Source organism: Bos indicus x Bos taurus, chromosome X (genome assembly GCF_003369695.1).
Source record: "Bos indicus x Bos taurus breed Angus x Brahman F1 hybrid chromosome X, Bos_hybrid_MaternalHap_v2.0, whole genome shotgun sequence".
NCBI lineage: Eukaryota > Metazoa > Chordata > Mammalia > Artiodactyla > Bovidae > Bos > Bos indicus x Bos taurus.
Genome location: NC_040105.1, coordinates 99,460,097 through 99,482,375, shown reverse-complemented (window position 1 = coordinate 99,482,375; position 22,279 = coordinate 99,460,097). Strand labels below are relative to the sequence as shown.

General features: G+C 36.2%; 1 protein-coding gene and 1 pseudogene across 5 annotated transcripts in view; one reads left to right on the top strand and one right to left on the bottom strand.

Annotated features, from left to right (window-relative positions):
* The window catches only part of DIAPH2 (diaphanous related formin 2), a 982,036-nt gene that overhangs the window by 469,469 nt on the left and 490,288 nt on the right, over window positions 1-22,279 (top strand). For all 4 annotated transcript variants that reach the window (XM_027534395.1, XM_027534394.1, XM_027534393.1 and 1 more), the window contains one exon: window positions 16,286-16,387. In XM_027534395.1, the coding sequence (XP_027390196.1) occupies window positions 16,286-16,387 (102 nt within the window). The remainder of the gene's footprint in view (window positions 1-16,285; window positions 16,388-22,279) is intronic.
* LOC113887313 lies at window positions 6,236-7,053 on the bottom strand (annotated as a pseudogene). The gene has a single exon (XR_003509701.1). The product of XR_003509701.1 is annotated as a 60S ribosomal protein L7 pseudogene (transcript).

Here is a 22,279-nt window from a genome sequence, read left to right as displayed (position 1 = left end):
GGGCCAATTGTGGGCCATTTGTGTTTCATCTGCTTTAAAATGCTTCATTTAGTCTTTTGTCCATGTTGGAATACTTTGGTGTTGCTTTTCTTTTTTGTTTTGTCTGATTTCTTGATACATTTGGAATATTAGTTTTCTATTGCTTGCATATTTCAAATAGTTCCCAATTTTCCTGTCTTTTCCCCCCTTTTTTTTCATGGTATCTTTTCTGGAACATTTCTTGCTAATTGTAATGTACATTAATTCATCATTCTTTTAGTCTTTGTGCTTTTATGTCTGATGTAAGAAATTCCTTTCTTATCTAAGGTCATGTAGGTATTATTCTTATATTTGCCTCTAAATGTTTTAAAAAGATTGTCATTTACCTTAAATCTTTAGTCTACCTGGAATTGATTTCTGTGTATACTGTAAATAACAGAATTTCATATTTTTACATGTGAATAACACTTGTGCCAGCATTATTTATTAAATAATAGGGGAAGTCAATCACATTTTCTTTTTCCAAGAATCTATTGATGATTCTTCATTCCACCGCATAAATTTTATAATCAGCATGTCAGACTCCAGCAACAGCACAAATTTTGTTTGGGTATTTTATTGGAATTACTTAAACTTTGGGGACAAATTTGTGTATATTGAGATCCATATAATACATGATTCTTCCTATTCTGAATGTGGCATGTGTATCTGTTTACTTATTCATTACTTTCAACATCCTTTTTCCACACTCTCCTAAATTATCTGTTGTTAGTTCTTATTTTGATTAGTTTTAAAAGTTAACAAGGTAGACATTGTTTTGCTGACTTACAGAGGTTTGCTTAGATTTACTCACATATTTCACTGTCATGAATACCTTCCTTCTTCAATGAAAGAACTTCCTCCTGGGATCATTTTACTTCTTGCCAAAGCACATCTTTTTAAAGTACCTTTAGTGAGATTCTGGACATAGTAAAAATTCTATTTGCTTGAAATTGTGTTTATTTCATCTTTGTTATTAAAAGATATATTCAATGAGTATGTAATTCTAGCTTGCAAAAATTTCTTTCTTATCTATATGAACAAATTATTTCACCATATTTTGGCTTTGGTTTTGTTAAGCAAGCTGTAGTTTAAATTGACATTCCTTGGAGGTAACCTGCCTGTTCTATTCTTCTATCTTTTTTGGTTTTTGGTATTTTATAGTTTTATTAAGATGTGTCTAGGTGTGGATTTTTTCATCCTTATGTTTATCTTGATTGATTGGCTTCTTGAATTTAAAATTTGTTCTGCTCCATCAATTCTGGAAAATTTTTTAGCAATTTACATTTAGAATATTATCCTTCTCCCATGCTGTCTATTCCTGCCTACTGTTAACTCCAATTGCTTATTTTGAACATTCACCCTCTCTTTTGGGTTTTTTTTTTTTTTTTTTTTTTTGATTGTTTAGTTTTACATCTCTTTTGTATTTTGTCTTTATGTACTGTAATCTAGAGCATTTCTTTCAGGTTTATCTTTCAGTTTACTAATTCTTTTGTGATTTGTACCTAATCATCTGTTTTTCCTCTCCAGTAAGCTTTCTAATGTCACTTATTGTATTTCTTATATCTAGAAGTTCTTTGTTTATTGAATATTCTTACATCTTTAAGGTCTACATCTTTATAGGTCTAATTCTATTGTTTTTGCTCACTCTTACTAATGTTTGTTTACTTCTTTCTGTATCATCTGTATTTTTATTGTGAACTAATGACTTCCTTGGTGGCACTAGTGGTAAAGGAACCACCTGCCAATGCAGGAGACATAAGAGACCAGATTTGATCCTTGTATGAAGAAGATCCCCTGGAGAAGGGAATGGCAACCCACTCCAGTATTCTTGCCTGGAGAATCCCATGGACAGAGGAGCCTGGAGGGCTACAGTTCATGGGATTGCAAAGAGTCGGACAAGAACTGAAGCTACTTAGCATGCAATGATTGCTGAGCCTTTTTGGAAATGTTTTGAAACTGAAGTATAAAGATACTTTTCTTCCTGGAAATTTGCATGAATGACTGCCCATTATATGGGAACACTGCCAAAATGCAATCACTTTAAATTCTCAACGTGTTTCTTAATAACTAGGTATTTTAAATTCTGACTAAAACCTGCATGGGCCTGGCTTGTGGTTAGAGGTTTACAGGGAGACACTGGTTACTCCTACAGGTGTCCACAGTCAAGGAGAAAACAGACAAGACCCTGTGCTCTTTTTCTCTGTGGGTTGGCCTTCTTTGTTTTGTTCGTTTGTTTTGTTTTTCTTTAAGTCCTTCACTGGAGAGATTATCTCTTGGGGTTTTAGATGTACATCAGAACCAACTTTGCCTATACCTTCTGAAAGCTCTAGGCTTTGTGTACCATCCTATGTTTGAGGACCATTAAAGTTAAAAACTTTAGAACACTGGAAACTGGTGGGTTTTCCTGGGGCAGAGTTGGCTTTCAGTGTTTGGTTATATCTCTGGATTAATGCTTTCCTTTAGTTTGATTTCTTTGAGCAGAGGTGGGGGGTGGATATTGTAAATTGCTTGACAGCTTATGTTTTCATATGAAGTTATTTTTAAGAATTTTATGCATTCTATAAATTGACAGTCCCTAGACAATTTGACTACCCAATTGACTAGGGTAACTAGCTAGAAACAGAAGTCTTTTCTAAAATATCTCAATGACTCTTTTATTCGAAAGTTGGAAGACCTGCCACTGTATTCGAATCAGTATGTTTTAAGTTCCACAGATGCCAAATATTGTTTCTCCTTAGTTAAAACAAAAACATGTTGTCAGCTTGGAAAGGGTACTTGATGTGTCAAAAAATGTCCAGGATAGTAGATGCTTCACATGGATTTTCTGTTTCTTTAACCAAAGGTACAACTTAGATATAACTATCTAACTAAGGTATAACTAAAAAGAGAAGCGAAAAGCAAAGGAGAAAAGGAAAGATATACTCATTTGAATGCAGAGTTCCAAAGAATAGCAAGGAGAGATAAGAAAGCCTTCCTCAGTGATCAGTGCCAAGAAATATAGGAAAACAATAGAATGGGAAAGACTAGAGATATCTTCAAGAAAATTAGAGATACCAAAGGGACATTTCATGCAAAGATGAGCACAATAAAGGGCACAAATGGTATGGACCTAACAGAAGCAGAAGATATTAAGAAGAGGTGGCAAGAATACACAGAAGAACTGTACAAAAAAGATTTTCATGACCAAGATAATCATGATGGTGTGATCACTCACCTAGAGTCAGACATCCTGGAATGTGAAGTCCAGTGGGCCTTAGAAAGCATCACTACGAACAAAGCTACTGGAGGTGACGGAATTCCAGTTGAGCTGTTTCACATCCTGAAAGATGAGGCTGTGAAAGTGCTACACTCAATATGCCAGCAAATTTGGAAAACTCAGCAGTGGCCACAGGACTGGAAAAGGTCAGTTTTCATTCCAATCCGAAAGAAAGGCAATGATAAAGAATGCTTAAACTACTGCACAATTGCACTCATCTCACACTCTAGTAAAGTAATGCTCAAAATTCTCCAAGCCAGGCTTCAGCAATACGTGAACCATGAACTTCCAGATGTTCAAGCTGGTTTTAGAAAAGGCAGAGGAACCAGAGATCAAATCGCTGACATCAGCTGGATCATGGAAAAAGCAAGAGAGTTCCCGAGAAGCATCTATTTCTGCTTTATTGGCTATACCAAAACCTTTGACTGTGTGGATCACAATAAACTGTTGAAAATTCTGAAAGAGATGGGAGTACCAGACCATCTGACCTGCCTCTTGAGAAACCTGTATGCAGGTCAGGAAGCAACAGTTAGAACTGGACATGGAACAACAGACTGGTACCAAATAGGAAAGGAGTACATCAAGGCTGTATATTGTCTCCCTGCTTATTTAACTTATATGCAGACTACATTATGAGAAACACTGGGCTGGAAGAAGCACAAGCGGGAATCAAGATTGCTGGGAGAAATATCAATAACCTCAGATATGCAGATGACACTACACTTATGGCAGAAATTGAAGAACTAAAGAGCCTCTTGATGGAAGTGAAAGAGGAGAGTGAAAAAGTTGCCTTAAAGCCCAACATTCAGAAAACTAAGATCATAGCATCCGGTCCCATCACTTCATGGGAAATAGATGGGGAAACAGTGGAAACAGTGGCTGACTTTATTTTTGGGGCCTCCACAATCACTGCAGATGGTGATTGCAGCCATAAAATTAAAAAACGCTTACTCCTTGGAAGTAAATTTATGACCAACCTAGACAGCATATTAAAAAGGAGAGACATTACTTTGTCAACAAAGATCTGTCTGGTCAAGGCTATGGTTTTTCCAGTAATCATGTATGCATGTGAGAGTTGGTCTTTAAAGAAAGATGAGCACCAAAGATTTGATGCTTTTATACTGTGGTGCTGGAGAAGGCTCTTGAGAGTCCCTTGGACTGCAAGGAGATCCAACCAGTCCTTCCTAAAGGAAATCAGTCCTGGGTGTTCACTGCAATGACTGTTTTTGAGGCTGAAAGTCCAATAGTTTGGCCACCTGACGTGAATATCTGACTCATTTGAAAAGACCCTGATGCTGGGAAAGATTGAGGGCAGGAGGAGAAGGGGATGACAGAGGATGAGATAGTTCATGGCGTCATCGACTCAATGGACATGATTTTGCATAAACTCTGGGAGTTGGTGGTGGACAGGGAGGCCTGGCTTGCTATGGTTCATGAGTCGCAAAGAGTCGGACACAACTGAGCAACTGAAGTCATTGAACTGAACTAAGGTATATCCAAATGCTTCAACATTTGTTTTGCATATGAAAAACGGGAAGTAAATACTTAACAGTAGCCAGTCAAGTATGTTTCTATTACAACTGTTTTGAACTAATTGGAATGATTTACAGTATTACAGTGATTTTGGAAAAAGAAGCCACCTCATGTTTGTGTATGATTCTTTCTAAACAGTGAAGTGTTTCTGCCTTTAGATTTGCATAGGAGTTGTGGCATTCTGATGTGGCACATTTCATTGAACAGTATGGCCATTCTCTAGTACACTCAGTTTTCATAGTCTGCACTAACTTGCATTGTTCCATATGCCTAAACAAAAATCATGGCTGAAAAACACTGAGTTCTTAATGCAAAATGATTGAATATTGTATTAGCATACACCTGTATACGTGAATGAAATTTCTAGATTGTCCTTTGGGATATTCAACTAAAGTACGTTGCACGGTTATCATTTCAAGAACTGTAAGATGTTAGTAGCCTTCTAACTTCAAACCTATCCAACATAGGTGTCTTGGCTATTGGGGTAGGATTCTGCTTTTGAAACATTTATATGTAATATTTTATAGCAGTGCATCCTTGTATTTGTTTGTCATGGCCATGATGAAGTGATACCTAATGAAAGCAGAGTGTACCTAAATAACATACTATACTCCTGACACCTATTTTAAGTAATATAAATCTTCTGTTATATACCTGAGAATATCAGTTTGTATCCTTATTGTGAAAAAGATATTTTGTGTTTAATTTGAAATATGTTAATTCAACATACATTATAGTTATATGTATATAACTGGATGTGTACTATACTTAGGCAGACTATAGTACATTTAGACAAGGCCATATCCACCTCATATGCTATTTAATATTCATAATGAGTCATTCATTCTGTATATTCTCTACATTTTTTAAATTCTTAATGTCACCTTTAAGGTTTAATATGATTTTCAAGTTTGCTTTTGAGTATAGAGTGGAACATAAACAAAATAGAAGATAATTAGCATCAAAGGAATGAATACTTTTAGTAATTATCTTTCAGATTAATTGTAAATCATGCAAGTCATTTTAGAAAGCAATACATTTCTGTAAATAGGATCATGACATTAGTAGTGGGAGTTGAAATTTTTATGTACAAAGTATTCACAATTTTTCTTTCTATAATTATAGAAGTTGTAAATATATCTACAATCTCTATTAATCTAATACAGAATGAGAACACTTTGATGAATTTAATTGAACTGAAATTAGGAAAGTTTAGATACACATGATTTCTGTGGCCCAGATTTTTGGCTGCAGAATGTAAAATAAGGGTTGAATTCCAAAGAGATTTTGACAGATTATGAGACTGACGTGCTGCCTACTGCGCTAAGAGGGCAGATGAGATTTTGACAGAAAGAATCATCAGAACTTGTGAAAAAGTGAAACGGAAAGTGTTAGTCACTCAGTCTTTTTTTTTTTTTTTTTCAATTTGTTTCGATTGTTTATTAACCAGATTACAATAATAATCCTGGTAGATACCTTAGTTCATCCTTCTAATAAGCCTGTTGATCTGGTCTTCCCTGTTGCCAGCATCTCCATCTTCTACAAAATGGGTGGTCTTTTTCTTCATTCCACCTCGTGGAGAAGACAATTTAAAGGGCCACAGGAAGTTGTTTGCTTCTTTGAAACGTTTTCCAACGGTATAGATCTCATGAATCAGATCCTCCATGCAGATGATTCCATATTTCCCAAGAGATCGAGCAATCAATGCGTTGTCTGTCAGGGCAATTCGCTTTTTGTTGATTTTGCCATAACCACGCTTGTAAATCAATTCATTTACAGACTTCAGATTTGGGTACCCCCATGCAATGTATGGCTCCACAATTCTCAGCATGTTAATTGATGCCTTGTTGAGCTTCACAAAGGTGCCGTTGAATATCTGCCGGAGGCGAAGGAGCTGCAGCACCTTTCGAAACTTTGGGCTCACACCGTTGATACCTCTGATCCTGATGACAAACGCCAATTTGGGTTCCGCGGGTACATAGAAGTTACCGGCTTTTCGTGCCATCCTAGCCATTCGAATTTCAGTTCTGTACATCTGCCTGTATTCCTTGTGGTAATGCTTAGCTTTTTCATAGATAAGCTTCCTCCTTGCCTTTCGAAGCATCTTTTGGGCAAACCTCTTTCTCAGTCGCTTGATCTTAAGCACTGCGAAATTCTTCCGCTTTTTCTTAAGGGTTTCTGGCACAGCAGGAACCTTTTTTTTCTTCCCTTCTGCACCCTCCATGGTTCCAGCCGGGAAAGAACTAGTCACTCAGTCTTGTCCAACTCTTTGCGACCCCATGGACTGGAGCCTGCCAGGCTCCTTTGTCCAGGGAATTCTCCAGAATTCTCAAGAATATTGGAGTGGGCTTCCATTCTCTTCTCTAGGGTGTCTTCCCCACCCAGGGATAGAACTCTGGTCTCCTGCATTGCAGGCAGGTTCTTTACCATCTAAGCCACCAAGGAAGCCCTCAGAACTTGTAACTGAGTGACAAACTCCAGTTCGAAAGCTTAGAGGATGGAGAGGATGCCAGTCCTATTGGCAGAATGGGGCCTTTAGGAGAAGCTGATAAGGTAAGGGATCAGAGTGAAGATAAATTCTCCTTTAGATTTGTTGAATTTGCAGTAATGATGGTGCATGGAAGTAGGACAGGCTGTCGGTTTGAAATATGGAACTTAGGAATTGGCAGGAATGCTGAGGGCTGGAGCTGTTCATTTGGTGATATTAGTGCTGAGGTGATATTGAGAAGTATGCCTACTCTGGTCAAGTTGAAGATCAAATTGGTAGGAAACATGTAAAAGACTGCCTCTTTGTAAGATATAATTGTCATACTCCAAGGTCATGAATTTTCTCACCATGTTTTCAATTCTTGTCTTTAATCAACTAACATTTTTTGAAAGGAGTACTTCCACAAGGAGGTTTAGAAAACCTCTCCCTGAGTGTTTTAGACCATTTAGTTAGCATTTTAACATATCTTAACAGATGCTTATAGTCTGTTTTAAGAGTTACAGAAATGATAGGAATTCCAAACCAAAAGAGGGAATTGCAGCATGACCTCTTGACAAGAAATGCATTTTGGGTCAAATGCAACACAAATGACTGTCAGTCATATGTTGATTATGGTCTCACTGTGTAGGCAGGAGTATACACAGTCCTGATCTGTCATTTTCACGAGGGCAGAATCTAGTGGTTAACGTGGTGGCAATCACAGAATCGGCAGCTAGTATATACTAGCTGAATGGATGGATGAAATACAAAATAAATATAGATCCAGGCCTAGCATCAAAGTGTGTGCCTTTTAAGTCAAAGCGAAGAACTAGAACACATGAATATGATTTCAGAACATTAAAATACACACATACAATTTAAGACATGCCACGAGAAAGTGTTGCACAACATATAGTAAGTTATAGTAGTTTATGGATTGAGCTTTTGACCAGGCAAAATAGGAGGAAGTTTCCATTAAGATCACAGAGATTTATCCAAGACTTACCCATTTCTTCTCTGAATTTTTTACAAAATAAAATATTTGACAACATAAGTTAAAATAATACTGATATATGTGTGTGTGTGTATATATATATATATATATATATATGTGTGTGTGTGTGTGTTTGTCTCCTATATATAAATAGAATTCTGTGTATACATATGCACTTAATGGTAGAATTTTAAAAGAATAAACAATATATTTAAAAAAAAAAGAAATATTGGCCCCAATCCATTTACATAGGGAATGATAGGACTTAATCACAATGAACCTAACTCGACTTCCCTACTACTAAAATGACTTAATGAGATATAAGACAAAAAATAAAGGTTATGTTTTGGAAAGCAGGAAAGGGCATTATGGTTCAGTACCTTCACTTAACTAACCTTTAAGTGTGCAATTAACATTTAAAAGAAATAAAGTTTTGAAAGAATTCTAGAGTCATTGCAAAAATGTAAAAAAGGAGTTAAAAGCCAATGGTTTTTAGGAGAAATCCCTTTAGATAACTGTGACAGTCATCAGAAAGTGAATTTGTGATGTGTAAAAAGAGGAAGAAAAATCTGCTCGTTTGATGACAGAGTAACTGCTTTCCCCTTTGTTGTTTTCTTTGTGAACTTCAGCTCATTGACATTTTCTAAGATGAAATTTTCATAGTGACCTAGAATTGATCTTTTAAACACAAATCTTAGACTGTTTGAAAGAAGATTCTCAGTAGTAAGTAGGAGCAGCGGGACAGAAAAATAGAAGGGTTGAAACTTTACAGGATATTTGCCTATTAATTCACAATTTGTCAGAATATAAGTTGTCTTTAAAAATTTATAATTTCTAGCCTCTGCTATTACAAACAGCTTTCCCCTTTCAGTATAGGGGGTGTCTGAACTCTTCTTTGCAATTTATTTATAGATCTTAAGTAGCCATAGTATCAACATGGCAACTAAACAAAAGCTATTTACAGTTGTTTAATTGGGCAATATGACATTTAAACACTAGCCCAATCCACATCTGTTCACCTGTGGTTTGCTTCCTCTTGCCCCTAGCTGCTGTTGCAAGACCTTAACTTTTCAAAAACTATCTCCATTAGATGTTTCTATGGCTCTCAAGGAATAGCTTCCAGATCTTATGAACTAATTTGTCAGCTTTCATGTAGCTGCTGTGGGTGATTTTCCTCATTTCCTATTTTGATCCCTTTCCTTGGCACCATTGTGAGTGGGAAGAGGAGAGGAGTTTCCCATGGGGCATAGCTGCTATGTACTGAAGCCCTCTCCATGCCAAGGGTGTGGAGTGTCCTATGGCAAGATACAGAAACATGTTTTACTTTCTTTGTCTCCCTCCCCCCCCCCTTTTTTTTTAACATGCTTGATTTTCGGAATAACCAAGCACTCAGACATATGAGGGGATAGGTAGGCCAGGCCTGGAGACATATCCAAGAAGCAACTATTGCACTCACAATCACTTTGATCCTTTCCAAAATGCAAGCTTTCCTACTGGGCCTAGCCTGATTGCATAATACACGCTTCTCTTCCTTTAGGTAGGACAGGGGCTTCCCCAGTGGCTCAGCAGTAAAGAATCTGCCTGCATTGCAGGAGACGCAGGTTCAATTTCTGGATCCGGAAGATCACATGGAGTAGGAAATGGCAACCCACTCCAGCATTCTTGCCTGGAAAATTCCCCGGACAGAGGAGCCTGACATGCTACAGTCCATAGAGTCGTAAAGAGTTGAACATGACTGAAGCGACTTAGCATGGATCTTCCATGAGGCCTAAAAATATGGACTTCCAACTGACTCCAAGGACTGTCCACATTATTCTTAAACTGTGCATTGAACATTTTTCTCTCTTGACATTCTTTTAAAGATAAGTGAAGGAGCATAGAGGCTAATGAGTATTGCTATCTCTCCTCTTTCTTCTAACCCTCCTTCCTCTTCTATTCAGGACTTGAGGGACATGAAAACATTGTTAATGTCTGATCTTATGCTCCATTTTTTAGTATTTATGGAAAAATACTGAAGTGTCTTCAGGTATTGGCTATGATGGCCACTTGAAACATGGTTTCTAGATGTAGTAGGTTCATTAAGCAAGAAGTCCTATAACATAGGCTGTATCTACCACACATTGAGAGGGTTTTATTCTAAACATTATTTGTAAATAGAATGTACTAAACACTGGCAGCTGTATCAGCTTATAACTCAGTCTGAAGACCGTATCCAGAATCAGAATACATGTAAGCCCATTGAATGTGTTAATTATTTCATATAGCTGAACAGAGAAAGAAAAGAAATGTCACCTGCCAGGGAGCCTGCAGTGTAAAGATGACTTAACAGGTTATCTGCAGCTGGAAGAGAAGCAAAATAACAAGTTTCACATTCAGAGCTAAAATCCTATTATAGGCTTGATTCATTCTATAATAGTTATTTTCACAGGTAAAACTTAAAATTGAGATGGAGAGTTGAAAATATGCAGAGATGATATTTTTAATAATGGTAACAACATTTTTAATCTTTCTAATTGAATTTCCCTGTAGGGAAAATTATAAAAGTTACCATTCTGATTCTTTGTTTTCCTTAATAACATACTTCACAAAAAATCCTATTAACAGAGAAAACATTTTGAAAAACAATTTATATACATCAGAAATATTCTAGAAAAGTAGAAATAACACCTTGATATTTACTTACCTTTCCATTCTATTAAAAAAATATTAATGAGACGTAGTAGCTGGGCTTAATTTCATTTGATGTTTATATTGCTATATCAATATTGATTTTTCTTTTAGGTCAAATGACATGATATTGTAAATCTTTGGACTAATCAGTACACAGCGGGTGCCATTGCAGGCATAGAGCTTAGTGGAAATGCAAAATTAGTGGGATGAGAGTAAAGATAAATAGAGACCAAAGAGGACTTAAAAGTAGATTGAGATACAGCTGTTTTCCATGGGACATATAAGGTTATATATTGCCTACTCTTTTTTTTTTTTTAATTTGGAAACAGTTATAATATACAGTGTAATATCTAACCCTTTTTTAAATATACAGTTTACCTGGTGTTAAGTATATTTAAATTGTGGTTCAATCGTCACCACTATTTCCAGAAATTTTTCATTATCCCACACAGAAATTCTATCCTTTTAAGCAGTAACTTCCCATTGCCCTCTGCCCCCAGCTCCTGGTAACCTCTTTTCTATTGTGTCTAAGAATCTATTCTAGATCAGTGGGTTCATACAGTGTTTGTCTTTTTTTGTCTATCTTATTTCACTAACCCTAAAATTCTCAAGATTCATCAGTGTTTTAGCGTGGATCAAAACCTCCTTTTTCTAGTGAATAATATTTTGTTGTATGTATATATCATATTTATCAATATATCCGTTGATGGAAAAGTAGGTTGTTTCTGCCTTCTCACTATTGAATAACAGTGGTAGCATTGTGTATACATAACTGTTTGAGATGCTGTTTTCAGTTCTTTTTGTTACATAATCAAGATGGAATTGTGGGATCATACGGTTAATTCCGTTTTTAATTTCTAAGAAACCACCAAGCTGTTTTCCACAGTGCTGATGCCATTTTACATTCTAACCAGCAATGCGTAAGGGTTCCTATTTTAATACATCCTTACCAACAGTTTTTATTTCCCACTTTTTGGACAGTAGCCTTTCTAGTGGGCATTGTAAAAATGGTATCTCATTATAGGTGCTTAAAAAAATGCTATTGTAAATGGAATTGTTTTCTTAATTTCCTTTCAGATTATAGTGCACAGAAATACAACTGATTTTTGCATGCTGACTAAGTGTCCTGAAACTTTGCTGAATTCATTTATTAGCTCTTTCAGGTTTTTTTTTGTTGGATTATTTAGTGTTTTCTTCATATAAAATCATCATCTGTAAAGAGAGACAATTGTTTTTAATTTTCTAATTTGAATGCCTTTTATTTCTCTTTCTTATCTAATTGCTCTGGTTAGTACTATAATGCATAGATGTGTTGTAAGCATTCATCCTTGCCTTGTTCCTGTTCTTAACAGATATAATTTCAGTCTTTTATCATTGAGTATATTATCTGTGACATCTTTTTATATTGTCTTTATCATTTTGTGAAAGTTTGCTTTTATTCCTCGTTTAAAGAGCATTTTTTTCCTCACAAATATGTGTTGGGTTTTATCAAATGCTTTTAATGTATTAGTTGAAATGATTATGTGAGATGTTTTCCCTGTATTCTATTAATGTGGCATATTACATTGGTTTATTTTATTTTTTTTGGACAAAGAGAAATAAACACTATTTTTAAACATTCTACAAAATAGGATGTTTACTCATTGGATGATATAAATCTGCATTACTGAGGTTTCACATCACAAAAGAATTAGAGACCACGCAATTTTAGCTTAGCGAGATTCCTTCTTATGCTTTTTTTCTGTATTTGTTAGGTTGAATGAGTTTAAGTGGCAAAGAAAAAAAGTGCAAAAACTTTGCATAATTTTCCTACTCAAAATATAATTAAGTCACAATAATTAAAGTTTTGGCTTGCTTGTTTTTTTGTAATATATATATATATTATTGAAGTTTAGTTCACTTACAATGTTTCAGGTGCACAGCAAATTGATTCAGTTATCCAAATACACATATATTATTTTTGAAATTATTTTCTATCATAGGTTATTGCAAGACATTGACTATTGTTCCCTATGCTATACAATAAACCTTTGTTGCTTGTTGTATTTCTATTTTTTAATTAGAAGTCTAGCATTCTATTCATACTAAGTCAAAGTAGAATCAAAATGTCATAATTTTTTTAGTTAGGCAAAAAATCATAAGTTTTCTAAAATATATATATTATACATAGTTTATATACATATACAAAAGCTTTTCTACTTACACTTGATCTTTAAGGCTTGAAAAAGAACATCATAAAAAAGAGAGAGATGGATAAATTGGAGAACATAAACTAAGTGAAATGGGAGCACTGAATATAAAATAGAAAAAGTGAAACAAACTAGATAAAAGTAAAAGATCATCATATTTTTATATGTTGAATCACCCCTACATTCCAACTATTATTTTAGATCTGTATATTTCTTTCTTCAACTCTGTCAGTTTTACTTCATGTATTTTGGGTCTCGGTTCTTTTATAGGAATATGTTCATAACAATTATATCTTCTTGATGGGTTGAAACTTTTATTAATATATAATATCCTTGTCTCTTGTGACCTTTTATGATTTGAAGTGACAATTTTAATTTGACAATAATATCGATACCTCACTTTTTTTTTTGGCTACTATATACATGCCATATTTTTTCCCATTCTTTTGCTTTCAATCACTTTGTATCTTTTTATTGAAAGCATGTAGACTGCATATAGTAGTATGTTTGTTTATTTATTTGCTTGTTTTATTGAGGTATAATTGATACATAATTTTGTTTACTGCCCTTTAATTTCTGCTTGTAGGGCCTCCTTTAGTATTTGGGGACAGAACAGTCTTGCTAGTGATAAATTACCTTTTCTTGTTGCTGTTGTTGTTATTGTTAATTTGGAAATGTCTTAGTTTTTCATTCTTCAGGATGGTTTTTGTGGGTATAAAATTCTTTTTGATAGTCTTTTATTTCAGCACTTATTTTATCCCACTAGCTTTTGACTCCAGTGGGAGAAATCATATAATAATCCTATTACTGCTAAGTCACTTCAGTCGTGTCCGACTCTGTTCGACCCCGTAGACGGCAGCCCAGGCTCCTCCATCCATGGGATTTTCCAGGCAAGAGTACTGGAGTGAGGTGCCATTGCCTTCTGTGAATAATCCTATTAAGGATTCCTTAAATGTGACAATTCACTTCTCTTGCTGCTTTAAAAATTATCATTTTCTACATTTGACACTTTGATTAGAAAGTGTCTCATAGTTCTTTGATGTCCTGCTTGGAGTTAATGAGCTTCTTGGGTGTGTGTATTTACGTATTTCATCAGATTTGGAAAGTTTTCAATCATTATTTATTCGGATATTTTTTTCTTCCCTTTCTCTTTTGGGAATCCTGTGATATACATGTTGGTATGCTTGGTATCCCACAGATCCCTCATGCTTTGTTTATTTTTCTTCATTCTTTTATCTTTTTGTTCCTTCAACCTAATAATATCAGTTTCTTTACCTTCACATTCATTGATCGTTTCCTCTGCCTGCCCATATCTAATCGTATAATAAATTTTAAATTTCAGTTATTGATACTTTTCACTTTCAGAATTTCTGTTGGATTCCTTTTTGTAATTTCTATGTCTTTCTTATTCTATTCATAATATTATTTTCCTTTAGTTATTTGTCCATAGTTTACTTTAGCTCATTGATCATCTTTAAAACAGTTTATTTAATATTTTTGATTTATAACTTTAAATTCTGAACTTCTTCGGGAATCATTTCTGTCAAATTCTTTTTTCGCTGCATCGGCAATGCTTTATTGTTTCTTCTCATGCTTTGTAATATTTTTGTTGAGAACTGGAGATTTGAATATATTATAACTTTGGGAATCTAATTATGTCACTCCTTAAAGACAGCTGATTTTTGTTTTCTGAGGATGGTTTTCCTTGTGTGTGGTCACTCTAGTTTGGGTTTCAATATCTCTTCAGTCAGCCAGTGATCTGACAATGCATGCTACGTCACTTCAGTCACTTCTGACTCTTTGTGACCCCATGGACTGTAGCCCGTCAGCCTCCTCTGTCCATGCAGATTCTTCAGTCAAGAATACTGGAGTGGGTTGCCATGCCCTCCTCCTAGGGGACCTTTCTAACCCAGGGATCGTAGCAGGAGGTTCTTTACCATTAGTGCCACCTAGGTCTGACAAAGATTTCCTTAGTTGTTTGGTTCCAAAAGGCATTAGAGGTGTTTCTGCCTGTTTAAATCTTCTAATAGATGCCATTAGGGAAAGCTGCTGCAACCAGAGACTGTTGAAACCAAGGCGAGTATCTGCCAAACCAACCAGAATGCACATCTCTGAATTCTGGAGAACGGGATCCCCATTGCTCCCCCTGGCATCAGCCATTCCCTTTTGCAACTTAGGCATTATCCTCACGGTGACAGGAATGGCGATCCACTCAGTATTCTTGCCTGGGAATCCCATGGACAGAGGAGCCTGATGCGCTACAGTCCATAGGGTCGCAAAGAGTCAGGCACAACTGAGTGACTAACACACATACACATTGTGTGTGTGTGTATATGTGTGCACTTGTTTGTGTGTTTGTGTGTGTATATATATTTAAGTTGTTCTGAAAGATAGTTTTTAAGTGAACTATCTGAAAGATATCGGAAAGGTGGTTTTAACAGTTTTGTCTGAAAGATAGTTTTAAATAGGGTTGCACACTTGTCCCTCAGACTCAGTGTTGGACTATGATGTGGCCAACTTTGAGGTGGTAAAGTTGAAACAGCTGGGAAAATGATGTGTTGATTGTAGGGGCAAAAGCTCAGCTTCTTTCTTTGATAATTGTTTGAGGAATTGGAAATCACATAGAAGAACAGAATAGAAAAAAATACAGATATTATAAATAATTGGAGATTATTTTTATAGGCTTGATGTGGTTTGTAAGATTGAAAATGATTCCAAATTTTGCCAATATTGAAGAGTATAGTTGATGATTATTGTTAGTGCACATGAGTAAATTCTACATAGTATTTTTCTGTTTTTTTTTTTAATAGATTGACTAAGTATCATGACAGGAAATAAATCTTAAAATTATGGTATGTGTTTAAGACCTAGAAACATAGTCAATTTTGTAATGTTATTTATTGTCATATGATTTTTTAATTTCACATTTATATACTATAGTGCAGAGAAACCAAACACTTCTATATATTTATTCACATTAAATTGTAGCTGTTTTTTGGTTAAGTTTTTGGGGAGAAGGGGAAGATACACTGGTACTGTGACAGAAGCACAATCAGAAATTTATCCACTATATTAATCACTTTTATAGTTTTTAATATATCTTTTATAATCCTAATAATGAAATACTAAACTGTTACGCTTTTATTTCCTTTTAGAACCTTGTAAAACATCTTCCTGAGCAGAAGGTACTCAATGAACTAGCAGAGCTGAAGAATGAATATGATGACCTCTGTGAACCTGAACAGTTTGGAGTTGTGGTATGTATCTAGACTAAGGGCCCACAGACTCAGCTTGGAGGTAACACATAACAGAAACAGGGGCGGGGGTAGGGGGGAAGACATTTCAATTGCTTATATTTTTATTTTTTTTCCTACTGTATAACTATATAACTTATGTAACATTGGCTGTTGGGGGAAAAAAACCTTATTACTTATAATATTATTGAAAAATAAAGTTAAGATCTACATTATGAAATACCTCACAACATCTCAGGGATCTTCCTGTATATCAATGCTGATATTAATATTCATGTATAAAAAGAACATATTATTGACAATTTTTCCTTCTATTTAGATCTTGCTATTACAATTTGGCTTTTTAATAAAGTTAGGCTTCTTAAGGGTGGAATGGTGAAAACTGTTATAGATAATTAGAAATATTCTAGAGTCTCTTTTGAATGGTATATATTGTATCAGAAAAAAGACAAAAATTTTCAGATTTCCCGTACAGTGTCATTAATTGATTAAAACCATTAAATACACAGTTTCAGCTGGAAATAAAATTTCATAAATACATTTCTTTAGTGTGGTTAATTAACTACTGAAATGAATTATGTTTTCTTATCTCCTCTTCATTGTAAATGGTATAAAATAAGACTAGGTGTAGATTATGTATTAAAACAATAGTTTTATATATGTTTGTATCTGTGTATGTATATATATATGTATATATATGTTTCAAGCTTTCCTCAAAACTGCTATTCAAATAATTGACAAAAAGATGGTGGGTATGATGATTTATTTAATTTCCTAGAGAAAAGCTATTTTTGACTCAGTGTTCAATTCAAGTTTGGTCCCATATAAAATAAACAGTTCTATTACAGCTTTCAGTTTTACCCTGGCTCTCTGACCATTTTCCATCTGCATACTAAGACTTCTAAAAATTACCGTTGCACTTAATAGTCAAATACTCTGCTTCATTCAAAATATTTTGTAACCTCTTTAATAGTAATACATTTGATTTGATGTGATTTGCTACTCTAAAATTTTAAAATCCTGTTTAAAATCAAAATGTGATAGAACAGAGAACATTCCTTTTGAACATATGCAATAACTGCTCACCCATATTTAGAGTTTATTAGTTCTCAGATATTGGAGAAGGCGATAGCACCCCACTCCAGACTCTTGCCTGGAAAATCCCATGGACAGAGGAGCCTGGTGGGCTGCAGTCCATGGGGTCGCAAAGAGTTGGACACAACTGAGCGACTTCCCTTTCACTTTTCACTTTCCTGCATTGGAGAAGGAAATGGCAACCCATTCTAGTGTTCTTGCCTGGAGAAGCCCAGGGATGGGGGAGCCTGGTAGGCTGCCATCTATGGGGTCGCACAGAGTCGGACACGACTGAAGCAACTTAGCAGCAGCAGCAGTTCTCAGATATATCACTGCATATGCCATCATAATCAACAAAAGAGTCTGAAATGCAGTACTTGGATGCAATCTCAAGAACGACAGAATGATCTCTGTTCATTTCCAAGGCAAACCATTCAGTATCACAGTAATCCACGTCTGTGCCCCAACCAGTAATGCTGAAGAAGCTGAACGGTTCTATGAAGACCTACAAAACCTTTTAGAACTAACACCCAAAAAAGATGTCCTTTTCATTATAGGGGACTGGAATGCAAAAGTAGGAAGTCAAGAAACACCTGGAGTAACAGGCAAATTTGGCCTTGGAATATGGAATGAAGCAGGGCAAAGACTAATAGAGTTTTGCAAAGAAAATGCACTGGTCATAACAAACACCCTCTTCCAACAACACAAGAGAAAACTCTACACATGGACATCACCAGATGGTCAACACTGAAATCAGATTGATTATATTCTTTGCAGCCAAAGATGGAGAAACTCTATACAGTCAGCAAAAACAAGACCAGGAGCTGACTGTGGCTCAGACCATGAACTCCTTATTGCCAAATTCAGACTTAAATTGAAGAAAGTAGGGAAAACCACTAGACCATTCAGGTATGACCTAAATCAAATCCCTTATGATTGTACAGTGGAAGTGAGAAATAGATTTAAGGGCCTAGATCTGATAGATAGAGTGCCTGATGAACTATGGATGGAGGTTCATGACATTGTATAGGAGACAGGGATCAAGACCATCCCCATGGAAAAGAAATGCAAAAAAGCAAAATGGCTGTCTGAGGAGGCCTTACAAATAGCTGTGAAAAGAAGAGAAGCAAAAAGCAAAGGAGAAAGGGAAAGATATAAGCATCTGAATGCAGAGTTACAAAGAATAGAAAGAAGAGATAAGAAAGCCTTCCTCAGCGATCAATGTAAGGAAATAGAGGAAAACAACAGAATGAGAAAGACTAGAGACCTCTTCAAGAAAATTAGAGATACCAAAGGAACATTTCATGCAAAGATTGGCTTGATAAAGGACAGAAATGGTATGGACCTAACAGAAGCAGTAGATATTAAGAAGAGGTGGCAGGAATACACAGAAGAACTGTACAAAAAAGATCTTCACGACCAAGACAATCACGATGGTGTGATCACTCATCTAAAGCCAGACATCCTGGAATGTGAAATCAAGTGGGCCTTAGAAAGCATCCCTATGAACAAAGCTAGTGGAGGTGATGGAATTCCAGGTGAGCTATTTCAAATCCTAAAAGATGAGGCTGTGGAAGTGCTGCACTCAATATGCCAGCACATTTGGAAAACTCAGTATTGGCCACAGGACTGGAAAAGGTCAGTTTTCATTCCAATTCCAAAGAAAGGCAATGCCAAAGAATGCTCAAACTACCGCACAATTGCACTCATCTCACATGCTAGTAAAGTAATGCTCAAAATTCTCCAAGCCAGGCTTCAGCAATACATGAACCGTGAACTTCCAGATGTTCAAGCTGGTTTTAGAAAAAAGGGAGGAACCAGAGATCAAATTGCCAACATCTGCTGGATCATCAAAAAAGCAAGAGAATTCCAGAAAAACATTTATTTCTGCTTTGTTGACTATGCCAAAGCCTTTGACTGTGCGGATCACCACAGACTGTGGAAAATTCTGAAAGAGATGGGAATACCAGACCACCTGATCTGCCTCTTGAGAAACCTATATGCAGGTCAGGAAGCAACAGTTAGAACTTGACATGGAACAATAGACTGGTTCCAAATAGGAAAAGGAGTACATCAAGGCTGTATATTGTCACCCTGCTTATTTAACTTATATGCAGAGTGCATCATGAGAAATGCTGGACTGGAAGAAACACAAACTGGAATCAAGATTGCTGGGAGAAAAATCAGTAACCTCAGATACGCAGATGATACCACCCTTATGGCAGAAAGTGAAGAGGAACTAAAAAGGCTCTTGATGAAAATGAAAGTGGACAGTGAAAAAGTGGCTTAAAGCTCAGCATTCAGAAAATGAAGATCATGGCATCTGGTCCCATCACTTCATGGGAAATAGATGGAGAAACAGTGGAAACAGTGTCAGACTTTATTTTTCTGGGCTCCAAAATCACTGCAGATGGTGACTGCAGCCATGAAATTAAAAGACGCTTACTCCTTGGAAGCAAAGTTATGACCAACCTAGATAGCATATTGAAAAGCAGAGACATTACTTTGCCAACAAATGTCCGTCTAGTCAAGGCTATGGTTTTTCCAGTCGTCATGTATGGATGTGAGTGTTGGACTGTGAAGAAGGCTTAGCGCCAAAGAATTGATGCTTTTGAACTGTGGTGTTGGAGAAGACTCTTGAGAGTCCCTTGGACTGCAAGGAGATCCAACCAGTCCATTCTGAAGGCGGTCAGCCCTGGGATTACTTTTGTAGGAATGATGCTAGAGCTGAAACTCCAGTACTTTGGCCACCTCATGTGGAGAGTTGACTTATTGGAAAAGACTCTGATGCTGGGAGGGATTGGGGGCAGGTGGAGAAGGGGATGACAGAGGATGCGATGGCTGGATGGCATCACTGACTCGATGGACGTGAGTCTGAGTCAACTCCAGGAGTTGGTGATGGACAGGGAGGCCTGGCGTGCTGTGGTTCATGGGGTTGCAAAGAGTCGGACATGACTGAGTGACTGAACTGAACTGAACTGATGGTGATGTAGGAGGGTTCTGTCAAATCCTTGAAAAGCAAATCAGGAATGTATATTTAGGGTGAAATAGAGCATGTATAGGTACCTGAAGAAACTATCTCTCATTTTTGAATTAAGCAAATTAAACTGGCCAGATATTGTTTATTAAGTAGCAATACTTTAACACAACATTAAATAATAAAATTTTCTAGACTGAAGTCCACACTTAAAAGTTAAGCTACTGGAATTCATATTATAATTGAAGCAAGCTTATATATACCATCCGAGAATTCAGCTGTGTCATGATGGTTATGAGTTTTACATTAGGTACACTGTAGTTTCTCTGAAGCTATTTTTTTCCTGAATGCAGTTTATCTTGGAAGATGTATTAGTTTGCCTAGCAAGTCCTTAAAGAGGAATATCCTTGGTACTACACTTAGGAAATGAAGTTTTGGGACATAAAGAGCAATATACCTTCCGAACTCAAAGCAAAATAGGAAAGGAAAGAGATTTCGTGTTTATGCATGCAACCATAAATAATTCTGGGGCTGTGAGCATGAAGTCCCCTGGTCCTCTTATTTACTCTCCCCATCCTTAGCTATATGTCTATAGGGAAGTTAGTCAATGACATTTCTAAGTAGTTTATGCTATATAAATTATCTAAGGCAGCATCAGTCAGGATTTGCCTGATCTAAATAAAGATTAGATAGTCTCATATCTAGCGAAAAGTTTCTTGAAATAATGATATAACTTAGTCTTTTTACCACATATGTAAGCATGTATATCTTGTATATAATAGCCAGTAGATAAGTGCTTATTGAATTTTAAGATAATTATTACAACTAAGTATGAGCCTGAGATTAAAAATAGCATAGTTTATGTCTCAAAGTAAAAATTATGTTCAAATATATTTCTTCAAGTCTATTCTGAAATTAAATTCACTTCTCTGTGGAAATGTCCAAATACTTTTTAATTCTGGAAATATATGGACAGCCTCCATTTAGGACAACTTTGGACATCTATAGAATCCTCCACCCAAATGAGAAAGGTTCCAAACTTGTTGTCTTGCTTTTGCTTTCTTCCGCCATCAAAATTATTAGTTTAGTCTTCTTAAAAATGTATATTCATCGTGTGATTTCTGTATTGAAACCCTTCAGTGTCTGCCAGAGTTTACAGAATAAAATCTGAGCTCCTTCACATTCTCATTGTGCCTCTAACTCTCTGACATTATGTCTCCCTGTTCTCTTTGGCAAATTGAGTGAATTGGTGTCTTTATGACATTTTAGCTTTTACCTTGGTGGGACTCTTATTGCCATTTCAGCAGTTATTTTACTTGTTCTTAATTCAGTGGTCTTTTGTTTTTTCTATAAGGGCTATACCATATCTTACCTGCTTTCTTCAAGTCTTTTCTCCCTCCCCTTACCATTCTTTTCAACCTCAGTTCAGTTCAGTTCAGTCGCTCAGTCGTGTCCGACTCTTCGCAACCCCATGAATCGCAGCACGCCAGGCCTCCCTGTCCATCACCAACTCCCGGAGTTCACCCAAACTCATGTTCATTGAGTCAGTGATGCCATCCAGCCATCTCATCTTCTGTTGTCCCCTTCTCCTCCTGCCCCCAATCCCTCCCAGCATCAGAGTCTTTTCCAATGAGTCAACTCTTCGCATGAGGTGGCCAAAGTACTGGAGTTTCAGCTTTAGCATCATTCCTTCCAAGGAAATCCCAGGGCTGATCTCCTTCAAGATGGACTGGTTGGATCTCCTTGCAGTCTAAGGAACTCTCAAGAGTCTTCTCCAACACCACAGTTCAAAAGCAGCAATTTTTCGGCAGACAACCTAATCTCTTACCAGGGAAATGAGAAAG